The sequence below is a fragment of the Lissotriton vulgaris genome, chromosome 2_1, assembly GCF_964263255.1.
Source record: "Lissotriton vulgaris chromosome 2_1, aLisVul1.2, whole genome shotgun sequence".
In the NCBI taxonomy this organism is placed as follows: domain Eukaryota; kingdom Metazoa; phylum Chordata; class Amphibia; order Caudata; family Salamandridae; genus Lissotriton; species Lissotriton vulgaris.
The window spans coordinates 617,477,851-617,504,666 of NC_141687.1; the positions used below are offsets into that span (position 1 = coordinate 617,477,851).

At 46.7% G+C, this 26,816-nt stretch overlaps 1 protein-coding gene and 1 non-coding gene across 2 annotated transcripts in view; both read left to right on the top strand.

Annotated features, from left to right (window-relative positions):
* The first annotated feature begins 13,319 nt into the window (after positions 1-13,319).
* LOC147730852 (U6 spliceosomal RNA) lies at positions 13,320-13,423 on the top strand. Its single transcript, XR_015308955.1, has one exon. It is a non-coding gene; the product is annotated as a U6 spliceosomal RNA (small nuclear RNA).
* Positions 13,424-19,669: 6,246 nt separating this feature from the next.
* Positions 19,670-26,816, top strand: part of TSSK3 (testis specific serine kinase 3) — a 145,598-nt gene continuing 138,451 nt past the window's right edge. Inside the window, exon 1 of the mRNA XM_086955698.1 lies at positions 19,670-19,814. Within this exon, the coding sequence (XP_086811824.1) occupies positions 19,670-19,814 (145 nt within the window). The remainder of the gene's footprint in view (positions 19,815-26,816) is intronic.

The following is a 26,816-nucleotide window of genomic DNA, read 5'->3' on the forward strand; positions in this document are numbered from 1 at the left end:
TTGAGACCCTATGGGTATGTAGCGCGCTATATAAATCTCTTGACTTGACTTGACTTGACATCAAGCCCTGATCTTTGGACTGGTTAAGAGTGGTCTGCTTAATTCAGACACTCTGTTCATCACCACCCCCTTTTCTGAACCGCCTATGGGAAGTCAAGATCTCAGTGGCTGCTACAATTGTGCAGGAACATGGGGACTAGACATTGTACTGAGGTGTTAAGGCTCTTTAAGTGTGATACCGACACACCTATTGTGTTCTCCATCTCGCGGTTCTTATATTCTATGTGGTGCATTTGTAGAGCTATTCTAAAGAAAGCCTCCACAGGAAATTCTTAGATCTACAGCAATTATAAGTCACAATATGTTACACACCGCCTAGAACAACGTGGTATGTACACATTGTATTATATCTTTATCTCTAATGTATTCGACTCATTTCCCAGGTGTTTTATAATCTCCACAATTTTAGTTGTTTTATTTCGTATTTCTTATGCTTCTTCTAGTATTTATTAGACAACGTTTTTTGTACCAAATAAGTGTTTTACATTTTAATGAAATAGTCATTTGTTATAGCATGTGTCATTGCTCCCTACTTTGCACCCAATGCAGGAAATACACATTGTATTGCACATAGCACTATTTCCTGCCACAGAATACTGAGCAGGTTTGTGGAAGCTTACTCAAGACGCAGCCAAATTTGCCCATCCAAAGTGTTTTAAACAAAAAACATAGAAACAAAGTATATCGTTTTTAAGACGTCATACTGTATCTTGCTAAAATGTTTTGAACTGTATTTATGTGCTTTTATGGCCTGTATTGCCGAAATACGTTTTTTTTTACTAACTGACTATTTTGTTCTTTTCATCTAACAGTGCCCCCACACACAGAAGGTGTGTGACCTGGAAAAAAACGTGCCCAGCAGTACAAACACAATTGCTATGTTTTATTTTCTATAGTTAACTTTCTTTTATTTTGCCAAATCTTATTTTCTCACTTTGCACTCAAGTTTTGTTTAGTTTTTTGCCCTGTTCTCAAAAGATGACGATTATTTTGTACTATATATTGTAAACAGACATAGTTATAGTTTTTTTCTTATGTGTAATTTTCGAAATGGGGCAATACACTCCAATCCACCCCACTACAATCACAGCCACCCCACACCAATCCACTCAATCTAGTCCACCCTAGACCAAACCTGTCCACCTGACTCGCCCCAATCCCCTACACTCCAATCCTCCCAACCCACTCCTCTCCAATCTGCCCCACACCAGTCCAAAACAATACGCCACAATCAAATCCAAAACAATCTGCCGCACTCCACCCTTGCAATCCAAAACAATCTGCACCATTCCAATCCAAAACAATCTGTCCCATTCTAAAACAAGCTACCCTACTCCAAAACATTCTGCCCAACTCCAAAACAATCTGCTCTACAACATGCCCCTTTCAATCCAAAACAATCTATCCCACTAAATCCAAAACAATCTGCCCCTCCAAAACAATCGGCCCCACTCCAAACTGCCTCACCCCAGTCCAAAACCCCACTCCAAACTGCCTCACCCCAGTCCAAAACAATATACCCCACTCCAACCCAAAACAATCTGCGACAATCCAATCCGCCTCGCTCCAATCCAAAACAATCTGCCCTACCCTAATTTGCCACACTGCAATCCAAAACAGCCTGCCATGCTCCAATCTCAAAACTCTGCCCCACTCCAATACAAAACAATCTGCCTCACTCCAATTCACCCCACGCCAATCCTGACCACACCAATTCACCTCACCCCACTCCAATCTGCTTTACTACAATCTGTCCCAATCCAGTATGCCCTACTCCAATCCAAAACAATGTGCTTACTCCAATACAAAGCAATCTGCCCCAGTTCAATCCGCCCCACAAAAGATAGCGATTATTTTGTACTATATATTGTAAACGGACATAGTTATAGTTTTTTTCTTATGCGTAATTTTTGAAATGGAGCAATACACCACAATACACCCCACTACAATCACAGCCACCCCACACCAATCCACTCAATCCAGTCCACCCTAGACCAATCCTGTGCACCCGACTCACCCCAATCCCCTACACTCCAATCCTCCCAACCCACTCCTCTCCAATCTGCCCCACACCAGTCCAAAACAATATGCCCCACTCAAATCCAAAACTATCTGCCGCACTCCACTCTTGCAATCCAAAACGATCTGTCCACTCCAAAACAAGCTACCCTACTCCAAAACAATCTGCTCCACTCCAAAACAATCTGCTCTACTACAACATGCCCCTTCCAATCCAAAACGATCTGCCCCCTCTTATCCAAAAAAATCTACCCCACTAAATCCAAAACAATTTGCCCCTCCAAAACAATCTGTCCCACTCCAAACTGCCTCACCCTAGTCCAAAACAATCTACCCCACTCCAATCCAAAGCAATCTGCGACAATCCCCTAATTTGCCACACTGCGATCCAAAACAGCCTGCCATGCTCCAATCTCAAAACTCTGCCCCACTCCAATACAAAACAATCTGCCTCACTCCAATTCACCCCAGTCCAATCCTGCCCACACCAATTCACTGCACTTCAATCTCTTGCCCACACCAATTCACCTCACCCCACTCCAATCTGCTTTACATCAGTCTGTCCCAATCCAGTATGCCCTGCGCCAATCCAAAGCAATCTGCTTACTCAATATGAAGCAATCTGTCCCACTTCAATCCGCCCCACTCCAATCCAAAACAATCTGCACCACTCCAATACAAAGCAGTCTGCCCCACTCCAATACAAAGCAATCTGCCCACTCCAATCCAAAACAATCTACCCTCTCCAATCCAAAACAATCTACCCCACATCCATTCCAAAACAATTTGCCCCACTTCAATCCAAAACAGTCTGCCACACTCCAATCTGCCCTACTTCAATCCAAAACAATCCACCCCACTCCAATTCAAAGCAATCTTCTCCATTCCATTTCAAAACAATCTGCCCCACTCCAATTGAAAACAATCCACCCCCACTCCAATCCGCCTCGCTCCAATCCAAAACAATCTGCCCTACCCTAATTTGCCACACTGCAATCCAAAACAGCCTGCCATGCTCCAATCCCAAAACTCTGCCCCACTCCAATACAAAACAATCTGTCTCACTCCAATTCACCCCACTCCAATCCTGCCCACACCAATTCACTGCACTGCAATCCTGCCCACACCAATTCACCTCACCCCACTCCAATCTGCTTTACATCAATCTGTACCAATCCAGTATGCCATGCTCCAATCCAAAACAATCTGCTTAATCCAATACAAAGCAATCTGCCCCACTTCAATCCGCCCCACTCCAATCTAAAACATTTGGCACCACTCCAATCCAAAACAATCTGCACCACTCGAATACAAAGCAATCTGCCCTACTCGTATACAAAGCAATCTTCCCACTCCAATCAAAAACAATCTACCATCTCCAATCCAAAACAATTTGCCCCACTTCAATCCAAAACAGTCTGCCACACTCCAATCTGCCCTACTTCAATCTAAAACAATCCACCCACTCCAATTCAAAGCAGTCTTCCCCACTCCATTTCAAAATAATCTTCCCCACTCCAATTGAAAACAATCTGCCCCACTCCAATTGAAAACAATCTGCCCCACTCCAATTGAAAACAATCCGCATCCACTCCAATCTGCCCCACTCCAATCCAAAACAGTCTGCCCACCCGAGTCAAAAACAATCTGCTCCAATCCAAAACAGTTTTACCCCACTCCAATCCAAAACAATCTGCCCCACTCCGGTCCAAAACATTCTGTCCCACTCCAATCCAAAGCAATCTGCTCCAATCAAAAACAATTTGCCCAACTCCAAACTGACTCACTCCAATCCAAAACAATCTGCCCCACTCCAATCCAAAATAATCTGCCCCACTCCAAACTGCCCCACTCCAATCCAAAACAATCTGCCCCACTCCAATCCAAAACAATCTGCCCTACCCTAATTTTCCACACTACAATCCAAAACAGTCTGCCCACTCCAATTCCGAAAATCTGCCCCACTCCCATCCGCCCAACTCCAATCCTTCCCACACCAATCCACCCTCCACTCCAATCTGCCTCACTCCAATCTTTCCCAATCCAGCATGCCCTACTCCAATCCAAAACAATGTGCCCCACACCAATCCAAAACAATCTGCTTGTTCCAATGCAAACCAATCTGTCCCACTTCAATCTGCCCCACTCCAAAACAAAGCAATCTACCCCACTCCAATCCAAAACAATCTGCCCACTCCAATCCAAAACAATCTGCCCCACATCCATACCAAAACAATTTGCCCCACTACAATCCAAAACAGTCTGCCCCACTCCAGTCTGCTCTACTTCAATCAAAAATAATCTGCCCCACTCCATTTCAAAACAATCTGCCCCACTCCAATTCAAAACAATCTTCCCCACTCCAATTCAAAACAGTGCGTCCTACTCCAATCTGCCCCACTCCTATCCAAAACAATCTATTCCAATCCAAAACTGTCTACCCACCCCAAACCCAAACAATCTGCTCCAATCCGAAACAGGCTGCCCACCCCAATCCAAAACAGCCTACCCCACTCCAATCCACAACAATCTGCCCCACTCCAATCCAATACAATTGGCCTCACTACGATCCAAAACAATCTGCCCCACTCCAATCCAAAACAATCTGCCCCACTCCAGTGTGCTTCACCCCAATCCAAAACAACCTGCCCCACTCCAATCCAAAACTCTGCCCAAATCCAATTCAAAACACTCTTGTCACACTCCAAAGCAAAACAATCTGCACCACTCCAGTCCAAAATCATCTGCCCCACTCCAGTGTGCCTCACCCCAATCCAAAACAATCTGCCCCACTCCAATCCAAAACTCTGCCTAAATCCAATCCAAAACAATCCGTCACACTCCAAAGCAAAACAATCTGCACCACTCCAGTCCAAAACCATCTGCCCCACTCCAATCGAAAACAATCTGCCCCACTCCAATCCAATGCTCCCCACTCCAATCCAATGCACCCCACTCCAATTCAATGCACCCAAGTCCATCCCAATCCAATCCAATCCATCACAGTCCCGTCCAATCTGCTCCACTCCAATCAACCTCACCCCAAACTAGTCCACCCCACTCCATCCCAATCCACCCCACGCCATCCCACTTCACCCTGCTCCAATCCGCCCCACTCCAATCCAATCCACCTGCTCCAATCAATCCACCCCACTCCAATCCACCTCACCCAAATCCAATCCATCCCTCTGCAGTCTAATCCACCCCAGTCCAATCCACCCCACTCCAGTTCAACCCACCCACTCCAATCCACTCCACTGCAGTCTGATCCACCCCATCCAACCTTCCCTACTCCAATACAACCCACCCCACTCCGTCTCACCCCCTTCTTCCCAATACAGCTCACTTAGCCCCACTTCAAAGCAATGCACCCCAAACAAATCCATTCCAGCCCAATCAATCTCCCCCACTCTAATCCACTTCACCCAAATCCAGTCCACCCGCCCTACCCCAATCCACCCAACTCCAATCCACACCTCTCCAGTCCAATCCACACCGCTCCAATTAAACCCGCTCCAATCCACCCCACTGCAATCCAATCCACCCCGTTCCAGTTACTCCATCAAACCCACCCACTCCAATCCAAGCCATTCCAATCCACTCACCCCATGTTATCCAACTCCAATCTAATCCGTCTTAATCCACCCCAGTACAGCCCAGTCCACTTTAATCCACTCCAATTCACACCACTCCAAACCACCTAATCCACCCCATCCCAATCCACCCACTACAGCCCAATCCAACCCACTCCCTCCAATCTAACCTACTCCAGTCCAATCCACCCCATTTAAGTCCACTACACTCCAATCTAATCCACTGCAATCCACCCCACTGTAATCCAACTCACTCCAGTCCACCCCACCTCAATCCAATCCACCCCAATACAATCAACCTGAATCCAAACCACTCCAATCCAATTCACCCCACCCCAATTCCCCATTCCAATCCACCTAAATCCAATCCACTGAATCCAATCTACCCCACTGAATCCACTGCACGTCACTCCAGTCCACCTCACTGACTCCAATCCACCTCACTGAATACACTCCACCTCACTGAATACAATCCACCCGACTAATCCAATCCACCCCACTAATCCAATCCATCCCACTCTAATCCAATTCACCCCACTCTAATACAATTCACCCCACTCAATCCAGTTCACCCCACTCTAATCCAGTCCACCCCACCTCAGTGTAATCCGTCCCACCTCAATGCAATCCACACCATTCTAATCCACCCCAATTCAACCAGCCCCACCCAATCCACTCCAATCCACCCCATCCAACCCACCTCAATCCACCCACTTCAACACACCCCATCCTGTTCACCCAACCCCACTCCAATTAACCCACTCCACTCCAGTCCACTCCACTCTACTCCAGTCCACTGTACTCTTTTCAAATCCTCCCCACTATATTCCACCCCATCCTCTCTATTCCACCCCAGTCCATTCCACCCCACCTCAGCTGTCTACCCCACTCATTTTAAATTCATCCAGCCCACACATTCCAATCCAATTCATGCGCCCCATTCCTATCCACCCTACCCCAATCCAATTCACCCCAATCCACCCCACTCTAGTCCATTCCATTCCACTATAATCCAGCCCACTCCAATTCACCCCACCTTAATCCACCCCACCCCAATAAAATACACACCACTCCTCTTCACACCAATCCAATTCAACCCACTCCAGTCCTCCCCAATCCAAACCAACCCACTCCTTTCCAAGCCATTCCATTCCAGTCCAATCCATCACACTCCAATCCAGTCAACAAAAATCCAACCTAACCTACTGCAACACACTCCAAAAATCCACCCACCCCAATACTCCTCAATCCAATCCACCCCACCTCAAGCAAATCCCCACCAATCCAATCCACACCGATGCAGTCCATCCACTCAATCCAGTCCATTCCACTCCAGTCCTTCCCACCCAGCCTAATCCACCCCACTCAATCTAATTTACCCCACTCCAGTTCAATGCAGTCCACTCACTCACCCCAATCCAACCTACCACACCACACCCCAATCTATCCCACCCCACTCCAACCCATCCCACTCCAATCCACCCCACTCAGTGCAGCCAAGTCCGTCCCACTCAAATTCACCCCACTTAAATACACCACACCTCAATTCAATCCACCCCACCGTAGTCCCATCACTTCAATCCAATGCCCCCACCTCTATCCAATCTAATCAACCCCACTCCAATCCACCTCATCCCATTTCAATCCATCCACTCCAATCCACCCCACTCTTTTGCAATCCAGTCCACCCCACCACAGTCTACTCCAATCCAACCCACCCCTACTACCTCAATCTACTCGACCCTATTCCCACCCATGCCACTCCACTCTATGCCACTGCACTTTACAACACACTCTGCCACTTAACCATTGAACTCTACTCAACTCTAGGACACCCTACTCCCTGTACTCCACTCTACAACACTGTACTCCAACAAATCAGGTCTATGGCACTCTACTCTCCCACTCCACTCTGTGACACTATACATCATTAACGTTTAGCCATGCCGAACAGCAGCCACACTGGTAAGCAACATCACAAAAGCACATTGCAAAAGCCTATAGCTAAAGTATAGGCGAGACATATTGGCTTTGCCAATCCTTGTTTAATGTATACCCACCTGGATTTCCATCAGCTTAACTGTTTTAACATTGGTTATTTTTATGCTTTTAAATAGAAGCCTTATGGTCTGCTGAACTGCCAGACAGAATATTTAGGTGAAATTAAGAAATGACTGATTTATCCGGCTGTGACTAGGATGTCAGTGTTTTACCTAAATTATAGCAATGTAAACCTGGCCTTGGACCTAGTCTTTATATCCGTAGGTGGGATGACATTTCCCGAACCTTCTGAGAAAGTAAATGCCCTATGAGAATATTAATGGCCCCTAAGATGAATAGTGTGTGTGTGTGGGTGTGTGTGCGTGTGGGTGTGTGTGTGTGTGTGTTTTCACTGAAAAAAACAAAGGTTTCAGGCCTGATATAGTTAGGAATTCGCATTTAAAAAACCTTTGAAATTCACTGAAAAAACCATAGGTTTCAGGCCTGATATAGTTAGGAATTAGCATTTAAAAAACCTTAGAAATTCACTGAAAAAACTGTAGGTTGTAGGAGTGTTATAATTAGCTGGACATTTCACTCGTACAAAACCATTGAAATTCCTCCGATGTAATTAGTTGTACTAACTATATCTCGCACACCCGCAATCCATTGCTGATGGTGTCACATATTACATCATTCATGACATGGTCAGTGGCATCACTGATGACATCTCAAATAACAACACTGCTGATATCATCTATATTTGCATTGAAGAATGAGTGGAAATATCTGGATGGAGGATTTAGTAGCAGTGTGATTGACTGTTTACTTGACTAATTTAAAGTGTCTCTCTAAATATATTGAATAGTGACTAAACTGTGAACATCTGTATCACTTTGTTAGTTGTTGTAAAACTACTTCTCCAGTTGGTTACTCGCTATTTGAAAGTCTATATTAGTCATTGATTAGTTAACTGAGTATTTGTATGGGAGAGTGAATGTGTATGTGGTTCGGTGGGAGGTTTGTGACTGCCCAAAGATGTGTGAATAGTTGATTTAATAGGTATATGACGTTAAGACTACATGTTATAACAGTTGTTTGGGTGAGTGAATATCTTTATGGGTGTGGTGATGAGTAAATATCTCTCTCAATGGTACATGTTCAACAAAGTAGAAAAATAAAAGGCAATGTATGTGTCAGTTGTTGTTTATAAATAAGTATACATAAGACTCAGTGATTGTATGCGTGACTGTATGGATAACTGTATACTTGTAATAGTGATTTTATAACACACTAAGTATAATTTACTATCTATATGAATAGATAAAGGGGTGTTTCTATAAGTGTATAGCTAAGTAAATGTAAGTATGATCCATTGTTTGCATAAGTGAATAGGATGACTTTATAAGTATATTTGATAGTGTTCTATTGATCATTGACTGCATGTATGAGTGAATCTGTAGGTAAGTGATTAGATGTGTGTATAGATCTAGGAATCACTGAGTGGGCTTTTAGGAACTTGTATTGGTGTGTCAATGCATTCAAATATGGTACTCTGTATTTTACTGTGAGTGATGAAAGGTTATACTAGTGTATGATGAGGTGTATCGTCACGTGGATGATGTCATCAGTGATGTCATTTGAGATGTCATCAGAGATGTAACTGACCATGTCATGAATGATGTAATATGTGATACCATCAGCAGTGGATTGCGGGCGCGCGAGATATAGTTAATATAACTAACTATATCGGAGGAATTTCAATGGTTTTGTACAAGTGAAATGTCCAGCTAACTATAACACCCCTAAAACCTACAGTTTTTTCAGTGAATTACTAAAGTTTTTTAAATGCTAATTCCTAACTATATCAGGCCTGAAACCTTTGTTTTTTTCAGTGAATTTCAAAGGTTTTTTAAATGCTAATTACCTCCTCGTTAGTCTTCCTCGCCACATGATTTACATAGTGAGCTTTAGCTCCACAACAGAACCCTCCAAAGCAAAAAGAAAAAAACCTCCCACCCCCTCCCAATATGGCAGACCAGTCCCACCTGACCTCTCTAAGAGGCGGACCGGCCCAACCAACAGCCTGTTTTTTTTGTTCTGCGCGATTCTCTCCAGAGGCGCTGTTCAGGTAAGATGGGCCGGCGTGAGCTGGCCCTGGGGTTTTAAGGTTGTGGACCTGCTCTAGCGGTCTCTGGTACCTTATGCCTAAAAATCCCCCCCCCCTCTTCCTTCCCCCGGTCCTATGGGGCCGGTTAGGTGCTGCTCTAGCGTGCCAGGGGTTTACAGGGGGGGGGGGCGGCCGGGGATGTGGGGTGTTTGGTCATTCCCTTGTATCCCCAGGTCGTTACTAATGGGCCCTGGCCACTAAGTGGGCTTTGGGTCCGGCGCTGGGGGTTCTCCTGTATGTATGCTGGGGCCCCGGTTACCTTTGAAACGCCTGGCGTGGGTCCTTGGGGCTCACGCTGTCTAGCAGTGGACTATAACAACGGACCTGATATTCTCGTCCCGGTGCCTATTCCAATGATAGAGTCACTCTTTACGACTCCACTACGCATTTGGCTCCACTTTATCCCTGCACGCGTTAGTGCGGCGCGTTTCCCTGGTATTCCTGTCTGCTGAAGAATTGCTCAGTGGTGGTGCGCATACTTTGCATGTAGGAGGCGCCGGGTTCAATCCCCGGCGTCTCCAGACTTTTACCATCAACGCATCGCCAGGGTTCAACAGTGTGTGGCCCCAGGCCATGTCCCCGTGATTTGGCCTGCCTGCGTGTAACGTGCGCCCGAGGTCGCTTCGGCGCTTGCATTTTCCGTTGTTCTTCGGTACTACGGAGCCTAGCTGCTGACTGCACCTACCTCGTCGGTCGGCGGGTCCTCGGGGGCTCTGCTGGTCGGGTCCGGGTGTGTTTGGTCTGCAGCCTCTGGTCACGGCGCTGGTCGCTTCCGCCTCCTGACAGGGTTTTCTAGCATTTCCATGGGTCCCGCGGCTGGTTGCAGCGCGGGGGTTGGCTACGGGTGCCTCCCGCCTCTTGGGGGCGGGGCATCGCTCTGCCAGGTGCGGCCTATGTAGCGGCCAGGGCTGCAGGGTACACTTACAGGCGGCGAGCGCGGCGGCACGCGGAGCGGTGCTGACGCCCTTGGGGTGCGGGGTCCGAGGCGCTGGAGCTCACAGGTGAGGCTTATGCCGTTGGTGGGTCTGCCCCCACGAAGGATCCGTTCCTGCATGTGCAGTGATATTTGTTTTGTTGGCTGTTTCCACCCGCTCCGCTAGTGTCTGCCGTCCTCGGGCGGCTCTGCTGATGCAAGGAATTGTCCCCGGCGCCTGGGGCACGTTCAGGAGGACACAGCTGTTCCGGTTGTCATCCGGGGGGCCCGTGTTTCCCCCGAGGACTGTGCGGTCGGGGGCGTGGAGCCAGATTGAGGGCTCAGTGGACTGATGCGTCCACTACAGGGGGCCATATTCGACCCCCTCTTCCGTCACCATCGACGGAGCCTCCCCTTTCCGGAGGGGCTCGTGGCGGCTGCATTTTGTACTCCATGGGATAGGGTACTGAGGTGCTATAGCTCAAAGGTAGGTCTTGTACCTTTGGTGCGGACAGCCCTCACAGGCCAGGGTTCGAATCCTGCCAGGGCTGCAGAGCTATCCCATGGTGGTTTGGCCCGGGTGCCGGGGTCGGTCCCCTGCCGCGGCGGGTCTTCAGTTCATGGGGTGCCAGGGCCCGGTTTTTTTTTCCTCGCCTCGGTGCCTTTTCCCACTCGTGGCCTCCCATTCTGCTTCTCTGGGCAAGGGCGTGTGTTTGTCGCATGCACGACCCCCACGAGGCTTAGGTTGCCTTGCCTCCACCTGAGGGGTGTCCGGGGGGGTCGTCTCACTGGGTGTGCCAGAGGGTACCACTGCGGCATTGGGCCGTTCCGCCCTGTAAGCGCCTGGTCTCGTACGCTCTCAGTAGAGGAGCAGGGTCGGGCCTGGTTGGTCCCTGGATGGGTGTCGGCCTGGGAATACCGGGTGCGGTAGGCTTTAGGCATTCATTCCGGCGCCTTGAGACCCTTAGGGGGTGTTGTGCGCTTGTCTTGGGTCGCTTACGCGACGGAAGTTTTGGCGTGGCCCCTGTGCTGGGTGGTCACGCGCCAGGTTGTGGAGAAGTGCGGCTCAATGGTTAGAGCAGCAGACCCTGATGCGGAGGTCTAGCCCGGGACCAGGGTTCAATTCCCCGCCTCGTCGGGTCTTGGGCTCATAAATTCCACCGTCCTGATTGACCTCACCTCGGTGCCTATTCCTACCATGGAGTCCCGCTCTGCAACTCGGGGCAATAGCTTGCTTAATCTCCAGGAGGGCCCCCACAACGCTAAGGATACCTGGCCTCCACCTTGTGGGTGCCCAGGAGTGGACGCCTCACAGGGGAAGCCTGGAGGGGTTCCACAGCGGTATTTTACGTCCCGAGGGGTGAGGGCATCTCGCCTTCTCTTGGGATGGGGCCCTTCGACATTCCCCCCGGTTTTCGGGGTGTCAGCCTTCACGTGGGGTGTTCTGGGCTTCCGGGCCCGGGTTTTCGGGTGCTCGCTTCGGCAGCACAATTACTAAGATTGGCTTTTCCCGGTCTCGTGCTGGTTCTGCCGCTCCCTTTTTCACCCCCAGATACGGACTCTTCGGGCTTGCTGTCCGGTCTTGCTGGTCTTGCGGACTTCCGCGGGGTCCCGCCGTCTCGACGGGTTGGGGTCTCTGCTCCTTCCCTTGTCTCCCCTGTAGGTTTTTCTGGGTCCGTGGATTGGCCTGTGGGGCCGGCCTGCGAGTGGGGGTCCCCGCTCTCGGTTGCGGGTTCTTCCGTTGGGCTTGCCTTGTGGCCCAGGAGGGGGGGGAGCTGTGCTCCTGGCCCGCCTGGTGGATCTTCTTCGCCGGGTGTGGGTCTTGGGGTTCCCTGTCTGGCCGTGTGCTTCCTCTCGGCCTCGTTTTTTTTTCCCCCCCGTGGGTGAGGCTTCACGTCTGGTGGTGTCTCTCATCCGTCGGCTTCCTGACCTATGTACGGGGGTCCCTTCGGTCCTCGTCTCGGGCTTGTCCTCCTTCGGGGGGGCGTGTGCCTGGTCCCGGTACTTTCCCTCTGGTTCTGTCAGGGGGGGGGCGTCCGGTGACGCCGGGTCGTTTGGAGGTCGTGGGGTTCTCCTGCAGTCGCGCGGCTCCTCGTGCACGGAGGTTGCTGGAGGATGGCCGAGTGGTCTATGGCGCTGTGTTTAGGCCACGGTCTCCTCGGGAGGCGTGGGTTTGAGTCCCACTAACGGTCCTCCTGGCCTGCCATCTTTTGCACCGATGCTTCGGTGTCCCCATGTCTTGGTCGGGTCGGTCGACCTGAGGGTGTATGTGTCACCGGTCATGTCCCTTCGGGCTGTCTGTCCCCCGGGGTTCGACTGGGTCGGATCTGGCCTTCGTTGCCTGGTCTCGCCCTGACCCCGGTGGTGTTTCGGCGCCTGGGGCCTCGACTCGGTCTGCCTCCGGTGGCCCTGTTCACAGTGGGGGACTCGGCCCTATTGCCCGGATTCTACTCTCTCCTCCCGGGTCCTTGTGGTTGCCCTGTCTGTCGCTTGACCTTTCGGTCTGCTGTTCGCGTTTCCCCCGTGCCCTCTGCTCTCACGGTTCCTCTACGGGATTCGCTTGGGCAGGCCGGGGTGCTCCTGGGCGCTCGCTTTGGCAGCGCATGGACTTCTGTTGGAACGATACAGGGCTGAGTGGCTTGGCCCCTGCGCAGTGACTCGCAACTTCGGGGGGCGTTCCAGTTTGTGGTTCCCGGCGGGGCCGCCGCCCCTGGTACCCGCTCCCTTTGCGAGCTGGCGGTTCGAGCCGACTGGCCGAACAGGGTTCTTCTCGTTCCTGGGTTGGGTCCCCCGCACCCGGAGTCGGGGATGAGCCGGCCCTTTCTGCTGGCCTGCCTCCTTCTGCAGGCCTGATTCTTGAGCGGTTGTCGCTGCTTGCTCAGGGTTGATCTTCTGGGGCGGTGGTTTGCTGCTGGGCTACCACTGGTCTTCCACTTTCTCTTACTGTGCCTGGCGTGGGGCTTCCCTCTGGCTTTGGTGCGGTCGGCTTGGTGCTGACCGCTCCTCCGTGGACCCCTTGCGGGTCTTGGATTCCTGGCTGAGGGATTTTCCTTGGGCGTGGCCGCTTCTTCCCGGTGGGCCCGATGGGCTGCCTTGCGGGCCTTCCACAGTCCGGTGTTCGACGGGCTGGTTTCCCTGGTGGCTCGCTTGGCTCCGGAGTTTGTTTTCTCCGTCGCCCTCGGACACTCTGCCTGTCTCCCCCGTGGGTTCTCTCGGTCTATGAGCTCTTCAGGGTCCGCCCTTGGTGCCCCTGGCCTCGGTGGCTTTGCGGTTCCTCACCTTTTAGGTGGTTTTATTCCTGGTGGCTGTGGTGTCTGCTGGGCGGAGGGGTGTGCGGGGGTCGTGCCTCCGCTCCCCTCCCTTCTTGCGGGTTTTGCCGGACAGGTTGTCCCTCCGGCGTGTCCCCCGTTTCCTTCCCGGGGTTCCTTCCCTGGTGTCCCGGGCTCGGGTGGTGTCTTTACCGCCTTTCCCTGCCGACAAGGTTCCTCTCTTGTCCGTGCTGGTTGTCCGGTGTGCGGTTTTGGTTTCTCTTGCCCGCACGTCTTCCCTTTCCCGGTGGGATGGCCTGTTGTGTCTTTTGGGTCCGGTTCGTTCGGGCCACTAGCCCTCTCTTTCCGCCTTGGTGCGCATGGCTTACTCAGGCTATCGTCCTTTCCTGCGCTTCGCTGGGTTCGGTGGTTCCGGCGGGGGTCCGGGGTCGGTCCACGGGGTGTGGCTCTGTGCCATGGGCCCCATTCATGGGTGTCTCCTCGGTGGGGATGTGTCAGGCGTCGACGTGGTCGTCCCCCACCTTGTTCGTGGGACGCTGTCAGTCCCGGGGGGGACTTCGCTGGGGCCGTTCTGAGTGCGGGAGCTGCGACTCCTGGTTGGCCTACTTTTCCTTTATGTCGTGATTTCAGGTTTCCTGTGATCCCTGTTTTCTTGTCATTTATTCTACTTCAACCTTGTGTTGGTTTCTCTGCATCACCGTGTGGTGTTGTTCTTATGGTGGTCAATGAAGCCTTGTTGGCTTGGGTATTTGCTCACTATGTAAATCATGTGGAGGTAATGCCCCGGTTACTTACCGGTAATCTTCTTTACTCCGAGTATAGTCTTCCTCGCCACATGAGTTCCCTCCCCCCCTCCCTGTCTGGCTATCGGCTTCATTGTTTGCTTGGTAGATCAGGCTGTTGGTTGGGCCGGTCCGCCTCTTATAGAGGTCAGGTGGGACTGGTCGGCCATGTTGGGAGGGGGTGGGAGGTTTTTTTCTTTTTGCTTTGGAGGGTTCTGTTGTGGAGCTAAAGCTCACTATGTAAATCATGTGGCGAGGAAGACTATACTCGGAGTAATGAAGATTACCGGTAAGTAACCGGGGCATTCCTAACTATATCAAGCCTGAAACCTATGGTTTTTTCAGTGAATTTCAACGGTTTTTTAAATGCTAATTCCTTACTATATCAGGCCTGAAACCTTTGGTTTTTTCAGTGAATTTCGAAGGTTTTGTAAATGATAATTTTTAAATGTATTAATTGTTATATTTTTTAATACTGATTTACTACATTTTTTACACTATTTATTTTTAGATATTTTATTTTTTAAATTACATTGTAATTACATTACACATTACATTACAAAATATACTTTCTCAGAATGAATGACTTTAGTTTAAATACTTTGCAAATAGGCAGACTTTTAAGTACAGTAGTTACAGTTGTTGCAATGGGCAACACAATTTCAAACACAATGCAACGTTGACCTCAATGTGATTTTCTAGCTAAATGCAATTAGTTACTTTATGGATTTATTTCTAACCACAGGATTAGTTGAGTGAAAGTGTTTTAGTTACAGTAGTGATTTTTAAGGAATATTATTGTATTTTAAAAGTTGACATTTTTCACATAGAATCACCAATGTTATCCTATGGGAGGAAATTCACTTAGCAGGTAAGTAGTGTTATCATTACTTTTTCTTACTCAGTGGTGGATCCTGGTTCCAGCACTGGTGCATCTCCTGTAAACAGTTGGAAGAATGTGTTTAAGTCATACAGGCGATTTTTTAGGAATATTTTTAGTTTGTGAAAATAGACACAGAAACTTTTCTGGTGAAAACCAGACAATGGATTCCTATGGAAGGAAATTCAAGTTACTGGTAAGTATGGTTAGAATTATTTTTCAGGATCAGTACTGGGCTCAAAGATGCAGCCCTGAGGTTCTCTCCTGATAACAGGTGAGTAAATTGGAATTCGTAGTTCGGCTGCTTTTAGAGGAATTTTTTAAGTTCCAAAACTCCACACTTCGAAGAATTTCCAAATGAAACCAGTCAATGTTAGCCTATGGAAGGAAATTCAAGTTACTGTAAGTATGGTTAGAATTACTTTTCAGGATCAGTAATGGGCTAAAAGATGCAGCACTGAGGTCTCTCCTGATAACAGGTGAGTAAATCGGAATTCGTAGTTCGGCTGATTTTAGAAGAATTTTTAAAGCTCCAAAACTATACACTTCGAAGAATTTCCAAGTGAAACCAGTCAATGTTAGCCTATGGAAGGAAATTCAACTTACTTTAAGTATGGTTAGAATTACTTTTCAGGATCAGTAGTGGGCTGAAAGATGCAGCAATGTGGTCTCTCCTGATAACAGGTGAGTAAATTGGAATTCGTAGTTCGGCTGATTTTAGAGGAATATTTGTACGTTTCCAAAATAGACAGAAACTTTTCTGTTGAAAACCACACAATAGATTCCTATGGAAGGAAATACAAGTTACTGGTAAGTATGCTTAGATTTACTTTTCAGGGTCCGTACTGGGCTCAAAGATGCAGCACTGACCTCTCTCGTGATAACAGGTGAGTAAATTGGAATTCGTAGTTCCGCTGATTTAGTGGAATATTGTGCTCAATAGTGAAGGAAGGGGACGGGGCCTGAGGTGACATGTGTGCAAACACGCCCTGTGGCGCGTTTTAGATTGGGGAATTAATTCATCTTCATTCCTGAGGTCCTCTGTGAGCCAACTAGCCCACCAGGTACCTCCAGTATGCGCCAGGGAGCTGTGTTGCAGAGAGGTGTTCAGAAGGCACGTCCCCTTTTTACATCACTCTGCAGCGCAGCTCCGTGGCGCTTAATGGAGGTGCCTGTTGGACTAGTTGGCCCCTAGGGGACCTCTGGATTGAAGAGGAATTAATTCCCCAATTTAAAACGTGCCACAGGGCATGTTTGCACACATTTCACCTCAAGCCTCGCCCCCTACCTTCACCACTATGCAAACGCGTCCCGTAGCGCGTTTTAAGTTGGGGGATTAAGTCCCCTTGCATACTGGGGGTCCCTGGAGGCCAACTAGCCCACCAGGAACCTCCAGTAAGCGCCAGGGCCTGCGTTGCAAAGAGGTGTAAAAAGGGGCGTGACCTCATTACACCTCTCTGCAACGCAGCCCCCTGGCGCGTTTACAGAGGGGGAACTAATTCCCCTTGCATATTGGTGGTCCCTGGGGGCCAACTAGCCTTCCAGGAACCTCCAGTATGCGCCAGGGGGCTGCGTTGCAGAGAGGTGTAATGAGGCCCCACCCCTTTTCACACCTTTCTGCAAGGCAGTCCCCTGGCACGTTTACAGAGGGGGAACTAATTCCCCTTGCATACTGGTGGACCCTGGGGGTCAACTAGCCCAGCAGGAACCTCAAGTATGCGCCAGGGGGCTGCATTGCAGAGAGGTGTTCTGAGGCCACACCCCTTTTTACACCTCTCTGCAACGCAGCCCCCTGGCACGTTTGCAGAGGGGGAACTAATTCCCCTTGCATACTGGTGGAACCTGGGGGTCAACTAGCCCACCAGGAACCTCCTGTATGCGCCAGGGGGCTGCCTTGCAGAGAGGTGTAAAAAGGTGTTTGGCCTCTTTACACATCTCTGCAAGGCAGCTCCCTGGCGCGTTTGCAGAGGGGGATCTAATTCCCCTTGAATACTGGGGGTCCCTGGGGGCCAACTAGCCCACCAGGAACCTCCAGTATGCGCCAGGGGGCTACGTTGCAGAGAGGTGTAAAAAGGGGCGTATCTATATATATATATATATATCCTCTTCCATGCTGATGATGGCTCCCGGCCGTCATGAGTCACGGTGGGCGTGTGCTGATGACGAGCGGGAGCCGTCAAGACCACGCCAGCGATTGGAATCTTCAGCACTGAGGCGGAATTCGCGCCACAGCGATGAGCATATATATATATATATATATAGAGAGAGAGAGAGAGAGAGAGAGAGAGAGTGCTCTAACTGGGGCTGCTTTCCACCTAAACTTGAGAACTACCCAGAGTTCTTCTCTCCTTCTTTTTTGCATAATTTATGCATCACTCTATGCCTGAAAGGGTTTTGTTTTGACTTAATACTGGGTGCTCCCTTGTGTCTAGACAAAGCTATACCTCTCTGAAGAGCTCTAATTAGAGCGAAACACTGTGTCAGGGGTTGCTTTTACTCATTTCAGGTTGGCTTGAGTTGGTATTTCACTAATTCAAAGATGTAATATTGTGCCTGGAGTGATAAATGGCTTTTGTAATTTTACAGCTCGGCAAGGACAGCACTGTACTAGTCCTATGCTTAAAGATTTTGCTGTATAAATTGCAAAAGACTTTGTCATTTTCTATCTTGGCTTGGATAGCACTGTGCTAATCCTATGCTTAAAAACTTTGATAGAAAAACAGACATTTGAGGTGAGCAGATCTAGAGTGTCGCTGGTGTTGAGAGTGCTCTAACTGGGGCTGCTTTCCACCTAAACTTGAGAACTACCCAGAGTTCTCTCCTTCTTTTTTGTATATATATATATATATATATATATATATATATATATATATATATATATATATATAATGCCATGGAGGTAAAAAACATACCCTCTTGTATTCTGAGAATGTTAATGCCCTCAAAACTTAATAGTGCATATGGAATGGTTATTGCCCTCTGCGATGTTTCAGATATTTGTACCAGTGTTCCCCACTATAGGCGAGACATTAGGCAAATAAAAATACAAACCCACTTGCAAAACCATAATTTATTTGTGGCCAATAGTATTATTTGCTTTTACAGTTCAAAAGGTGTGTGTGTGTATGTATTTATATAGGGCAAACCTAGCTGTTTAAGCAGCCATAGACTACATGACACAGAGAGGTGATCGTAGAGTGGTGATTTACACAAATACATTTTACACATTATTTGGGCCCAAAACCATGCGATGTTGGCGATGGAGCCAAAGTCAGGATTGGAGCTTAGCTTCCCAGGTTCCAAGGCCAGCAGCTCAAATCGCAAGGCCACACAACTTTCTTGTCAAAGGAGTTGGATTCCATATGCCAAACCTTAAATGCGGACGATGCTTATCGGAGTGTCATGTCATATGTAATATGCCAACTGATAAGGTTTGAGAAATACAGAATGGTAAATCAATAGTTAAAGAAGAACTATAATCAAGTATGTTATTCCTAGTTTTAGAAGTTAAAATTTGAAAACACCAACTTATGGGTCAAGAAGACTTAATTGTTTTCTGACCTAATTGTAAAGTAGCCGAAAATAGCACAAAACAAACCATAATCAACCCACTAATGACATATCCTAGCCATGAGTGTACCCTCAAGCCTTAGTACTTTCACAAGGCAAGAATAAGGATAAAATTGCCCAAAAATATATATAGATATATATATAATTTAAGCTAGGCCATTACTCAGCTGGTTTCTCTGCTGCCACTGGTGTGTCTGCAGCAGCAAATTACATCATAAAGGCAGCTGCAATTTGAACATTTTATGCCCCCTCCTCCTCCCCCTCTCCCCACAGCCTTTCCCAGGACAGTGCAGCCAACCCGAGATGTAAGGTTTCAACTGCCAAGCCTCAAACCTTCGGACATGGCGCTTTAGAAGGATCTAGGTGACATGCTCAGCTTACTGGGATCGCTGGAGGCCAGACTGGGAGCACTAGAGGTCGCTTACCAGGCAGCATGGAGGCCTTTCTGCTGGGAAGGGGATACCGGCTAGGCAAGACTCTGGGTGAAGGGACCTACTCAAAGGTCAAGGAGGCATATTCCAAGAAGCACCAGTTCAAAGTTGCAATCAAAATTATAGATAAGAAGCGGGGGCCGGAAGGTAAGAGAATGCTTTAGGGCAGTTAAATCCTGGGGCTAGTAGACACCTCTAGATTAGATCTGCTACTTGGGTCATGAGCACATGGTCCAGATAACTGTCCCATTGTCAATAGCCATCACACTTAGTGGTTGATTGTCGCACAATTTACAAGTCTAAGAGATCCCACACTCTCCAGTGGAACATCATACCTTAAAACCAATCTCTTAGGAATAACATACAACTACATATCTCACACACAAACAATGCCCAGCCTGCTCTGACCCCTTCTTTAATGTTTTAGCAGAACCATATTAACCCTAACTCTAAACCACCTTTTGCAACCATTCTACAGCTGTGATATCCTTGCGGCATACAAGATGGACATGTTTATACCAGAAGAGATGATACAGATTAATTTTTCCATGAAACATTCAGGGGTTTGATCCTATGAAGCCTAAGTGGAGGAGGTATCAATAAACATCAAGCAAACATAAGACCCCAACTCGCTATCAATTAATACACGTAAACAAAACAGTACTTTAACCCTGTGTGTCAATATGTATTATTCATTTGCCATGTCGAAATCTTTACATCATCTTTTTAAACAAAATTGCCTCGTCTCATTAAACAAGCCAACACTTTACAGTACAACAAATAAGACAAGAAAAGGGCGGGGGGCCCTACACCCTTGACATTGTTGCTACACCATAAAACATTTACCATGATCAAAACAAATAGATTGTGTTTAGAGTCCTTTTTTACACTTAGAGGGCTTCTAGCCATAAGGTCAGTTAATGAATTAGCTTGGAGGAGTTCATTGAAGGCCCAGTGGTGCATTAAATATATTGTATGTAGATTTTTCCCTGCGCTCCACTGGTTTCAATCCATTCTTTTTTTTTACAACACTTGATCCTTTCCCTTATGTTTGAGGGGCCATTCAAAGTTTCCTCATGCCGTGTTTGCCAACGCGTTTCGACCTCCGCACATATTAACATCAAACTTATTTATAGGAGGTCATCATCAGGGCATCACTTGATTCCTCGGGTTTGGATTATTTGAGAAATAGTCACAGGGGGTAAGGACAACATGTTAAAAAGCATTTGCCTGATCAAACACTTATAAAACTTTATACACCTCTGTGTAGATTTTCTCAAGTCGTAGAGCCTCTGTGTACTGAGTCGTGTTTGTTGACACAACTCATTCAAAAATGGCTATTGGATATTTAAAAGCAGCATGCTTGTGATGCATTCCAAGGAAGGGGAATGCTACTCCAAAGGCGTGACTTAATGATGTTAATAGCGACATTGTGCGCCATGTGAAAATTAAATTTTATCATAGAGCGCCACTTTTGTGTTATTGAATATTGTCATCCATTTGTGCACTTCTCGTACTGCATGCATGATTTGCCAAAGTGCTGGATAATCATATCTCTCGAACTTTCACCCAGCTGCGGTCCATGCAGGTAACAGCGGTGGGGCCGGGTAAGGTGGGATTTCGAGGGACGATGCAGAGGGAAAATTAATTATTTAATTTTCCCTCTGCATCGTCCCTCAAAATCCCCCCTTATCCCGCCCTACCGCTGTTACATGCACAGACCACGGCTGCTTTAATCCTGTCCTGTCTTGTGGTCTCACATAATGTTCCTAAATTCAAGGGTTGAGGGTGGAGCTTACTTGTGAAAGTTGTGGAGGGAAAACATATAGCGTTTTACAAGAAATTGCTGTACAGTTGCTTAAGGTGGTATTTGATTATCTAATTCATACCTTCCAGTGAATTTCATTGCATTCAGTATGATGCTTCCTTTTGTGATTTTTGTCTTGAGAGCACACCAGCTCTGTCAGCCTCATCCCTTATCTCCACACTCTCTTCCTGACATCAGCTTGATCAGTTTCAACGTTCTCCTTAGGCATGCGCATGTTCGTGGAGTTCTAGGAGTTGTAGTTCCTCTTATAATTTGAGCATACTATTGCTCACATACCTCTCCAGTGTAATTGTTTATCTGTTACTATAGTCATGCATCCCAAGTTGTTACAGAGGGGCTATCAAGATGTCTTTCCCAGTCATAATGTGTGCTGCATATTGAACTATTTTTTGGTATCCTTGCCAAATGTAGGCTGGTATAATATGGTTATTTGACATGTTCCAATTTCTGACATTTCATTAAGTCCCGTTTATGCTGAGTGGAGGTTCATGATCATGAACACTTTTTTTCTTAACGAGGACGTCTTATTGCCAGATTTTGTCTTAAAATTGTCCATTGTATGTCAGACACCTTATGCCCAGTTTGTAGGAAATAATTGACCTATGGAGATGAAAATGTATGTCATCTTATTCTGGATTTGTGTTGGCTGATCCTATGGCTTATTTCTTGAATTGTCTGACCAAAATAGATCTTATTGCACAGACATAGTATGTCATATACCACATACTTAAATCTGCAGTTGGTAAACTCCTAATGTCTAATTTCAATGTTGTTCTGAGAGAATACACTTTCTTCAGTTGTCGTTTTCGCATACAACGCAGTTGCCACACTTATGATGGCCAACTACTGGCGGCAGCCATAGAAGGCTCCTGAGGTTTTGCTCGGGTCTTATTATTTCTGTGTTAGATTTGACAAGTTTTTCCTCATATTCTTGTTTCTTTTTATGGCCAATAGCGGAAGGTCCATGAATGGTTTTTATAGATTATACTATTCTCTAGTGTTTATGTATTCTTTTTTAAATCTCTGTTGTAGTAGAACTGAAAGTTGTGACACACATCAATTGATTTGATTATTTTTTCTGAGTGGACTCAAATAGGATATCCCTTGGGTGGTGCCACACCCTTTTCATTGCTCTTTTAAGTTAATATGCATATCCTCTTGTTTGCAGTTTTTGAACAAGTTGATTCGCATTGAAAAATAAGTCATCCTTTTTTGTACAGTTTCTTTGTATCATTAAAAATTGCCTATATGGAAGATTATCCTTGAGATTCCTCAGGTGATGACTTGAGTTCTCTAATATCCTGTGTTCTGTTGTTTAACCACTCCAAAAAAGGTGTCAAACCATCCACTTCTCCACACCAAATCAAGAAGATGTACTCTATGAATCGCTTCCACGTTGTGATGTTATTCTTAAATGGGTTCTCCCCAAAGATCCATCTTTCCTCAAATTTTGCCATAAACAAGACTTCCATCTCTGGGGCAAATGGACACCACATTGCAATTCCTTTCACTTGTATATCAGAGCTTTTACTGAAGTAAAAGAAATTCCACTTTAGGCAAATTAATGCTAATTCTAGTGTGAACCATGATGGTACTTCATGTGGTTGCGGTCTCTTCAAGGAAGTATTCCATTGCTTCCAGGCCTACTTCTTGGGGAGTATTTGTGTACAGGCTTGTAATGTCTAGATTTACAAGGAGAGCCATTTCTTCATCAAAAGTTGTTTGTTGCAGCTTGTTAAGCATATCTGTGGTGTCTTTTAGATAGCTTGAGATTTGATTAAATCAGTAGTTTTTAGGAATATGTTTACATATTTAGCAAGAGGTTCCAGGATTTAATTTATTCCTGAAATTATAGGTCGACCCGATGGGTTTTGCGGGTCCGTATTGAGCTTAGGGAGGTTGTATATCACTGGTGTGCGTGGATGTTTATTTATCAGGAATGTTTTCAATCAGCCGCCAACCGACACTCCCTTTTCAATCACTTTATTGATTTCTTCTCTAATTGAGGGAGTTGGATCTTGTTATATTTGTTGGAATATTTCTTGCTCGTATTTTGGACAATACACTATAACAATGGCTCTGCCTTTATCGCCAGGTTTTATGATTATTTCCTCATCCTTTTGTAGTGGCTCTAGTGCCATTTCTTCCCAGTGGAGATTGTAGTTCGTATATCTCCTTTTTAAATCCATTAGGTTGAGTTCTTGTAAGATCACTTTTTCAAAGGCAACCAATTCTACAGGCATGGTAGTGGTTGGGGGGGGGGTTAAGGGTTGGATGCTTTTCTCAAACCTGAAAATCCATTTGAAGTTATCTTTTCATTCTATGAGAAGAAACATTTGAGTCTCATTTTCCGGAAAAACTGTATCTCTTGAAAATGCGTTTGTGCCAGATCCAGTTTTTCTGTTGGCACAAATAACATGCCTTTGATCAATATCTGTTCATTTTCATCCAATGTTCTTTTTGACAAATTATATTGATATTAATTGTCATTCCCAAATCTGTAGACTTGACGTCTGGTCCCTATTTCTTGTTTGGAGATCATCCGTCTGTGACCTCACATCCTCTTGCGTCCTCATTAAGAATGACCTCTTATGGGGCCTTCTGAGATTAATTTTCTAAGACTTTTAGGTGGTATTGTAAGAGAGGCGTAGTATTCCCCTGATTGTAGAAATCTTTCTTCAGATATGGATAGAATAGTTATTTTGAGAAGTTGAGGATGTCTTTTTTGGAGTTTCTTTTTATAGTTTTCAGTTTTTGTCTTAAAATCTCCAATGTCTTTTTCAATTCTAGATAAAAGACCTTTGGCATCCGAAATTGGCGAATTTGTTTTTATGGCTTCCTCAGTTCTTTTATTAGTTCCAGTAGTTTTTTACCTATCCTTTCCGCTGTTTTGATTGATAAAACCATTCAATCTATGGAGCATTTTGTCCTTATACAGCTGAAGTCCCCAAGGTACTCTGGATCCTCTATGAAGATCACCGGTACATTTTCTGCTTGTAGTCCCATTTTAATGGTGCTATTTCTTAGGTGCTTTAGGAGCACTTCTCCATGTTAGTGGGTGCATATCTGTTTTTCTTTAAACGGATCAGTTTTTTTGCTTCTGTTTGTTCAGTTATATTAAAGCACGGGTACTCATAGTATGGCCCGCGGGTCAGCCATCAGTTCGGCAAGCCTTTCTTGGTGGCCCGCAGACCTTGCAGACATCGTACCTGTGTTTTAAAAACTTTTTTTTAAAGAGTGTCCACAAACATTGCTGGTTGCAGCAGCGCAAATCTGAGAGACTCTGCTCTGAGGGGGCCGGGCGATTCCAGCGATAGTTAGAGTGGAGATGCAGGCTCGCTGGGAAGAGGTGGATTACAACAAAGCCTCATTACCAAGTAAATGGTCTTTTAAAGACCTGTGAAGTACTAGGTGTGCGGCTGTATGTGTGCCTGGGAAGATGTCTCAGCCCCAGCTGCCACACACGCAGGGTAAGGTGACACAGGGCAGGAGACAGCTGAATGGAGGGAGACAGGCAGACAGAGGGAGACAGAGAGAGGGATCCTGAGAAAGGGAGACAGAGAGGGGGGAGAGAGAGGGAGACAGACGGAGAGGGAGACAGACGGAGAGGGAGACAGAGGGAGGGAGACAGGGAGAGAGAGGGAGGGAGGGAGAGAGAGGGAGGGAGACACAGAGAGGGAGGGAGACAGGGAGGGAGAGGGAGACAGAGAGAGGGAGAGGGAGACAAAGAGAGGGAGAGGGAGACAAAGAGAGGGAGACAGCGAGAGGGAGACAAAGAGGGGGAGACAGAGAGAAGGAGACAGAGGGAGACAGGGAGGGAGACAGACAGACAGAGAGAGAGGGAGGGAGACCGGCAGAGAGAGAGCGAGAGGAAGGCGGACAGAGAGAGAGAGGGGGAGGGAGACAGACAGAGAGAGGGATGGAGGGGGAGAGATGTGTGTTTGCCGTGTCTGGTGGCTCAGTGGATGAAGGCGTCCTTTGCAGGGACCTGTGTTTCACCTCATGATCACAGTTTTTTCTTGTTGCTCTAGCCTCGGCCCCTCCCCACTGACCCCGCCCCCACCATTGCGGCCCTAGGCCACAAACCACACTGTAAATTTGGCCCCCAAGAGAAAGTTTTTGAGTACCCATGTATTAGAGAAATCCCCGTCAGGTTTAAGACCAGAGAGTCTTTTTTGTAATTCCCTGATTTCCTCTTCTGTATAACTAAGTGCTTGCAGTCCTGACATGTCACAGAGGCCAAAAGGGTAAATAACTTAAAGGACTAAGGCTATTCTTGGCTAAATGTCTTGTCGAAACATTCAGGGGTTTGATCCTGGGAAGCCTAAATGGGGAAGGGATCAATACATATCAAGTAATACATAACAGACCCCCACTCGCTATCAATTAATTAATACACGTACACAAAACAGTACATTAATCCTGTGTGTCAATATGTATTATTCATTAGCCATGTCAAATTATTTACATCACCTTTTTAAACAAGATCACCTTGTCTCATCAAAGAAGGCAACACTTTACAGAACAACACATAAGACAAGAAAAGGGGGGATTCCATACATCCCAGACATTGTTGTCACACCATAAAACATTTTCAATCAATGATCAAAACATACACCTAAATAGATTGTGTTTAGAATCCTATTTTACACTCAAAAGGCGACTAGCCATAAGGTCAGTTAAAGGATTAGCTTGGAAAAGTTAATTGAAGGCCCAGTGGTGCCTTGAGGAATATGTTATATGTAGATGTGTCCCCTCTATCCTCTGGTTTCAATCAATTCTTTTTTCTACATTATCACTTAATCCTTTCCTTTACGTATTAAGGGCGATTCAAAGTTACTTCATGCCGTGTTTGCCAACGCGTTTGGACCTCCACACATATAATGGGCAAACAAATTCATATCAGATCATCATCATGGCATCACTTGATTTTTGGGTTTGGACTCTATGTGAAATAATTGAATTTCTCTATTTCTGGCTTGTGGTCTCACAGAATGTTTCTAAATTTAGGGATTGAGGTTGGAGCTTACTCGTGGATGCTGTATAGGGGAAACATCGTGTTTTACAAGACATTGCAGTTCAATCGCATAAGGTGGTATTTGATTATCTAATTCATTCATTTCAGTAAATTTTATTGCATTCGATACAATCCTTCCTTTCATGTTTTTTGTTTTCAGGAGCACACCAGCCCCATTTGTCCCATTCCATAGCTCCACATATAAATAATCATATGCCTACATTTGTTAAGGATGTTTGAAAAACAGTTCAATGTGCAGCACCCTGTATGACTGCAAATGACAGGTTGATATACGTCCTCTGTA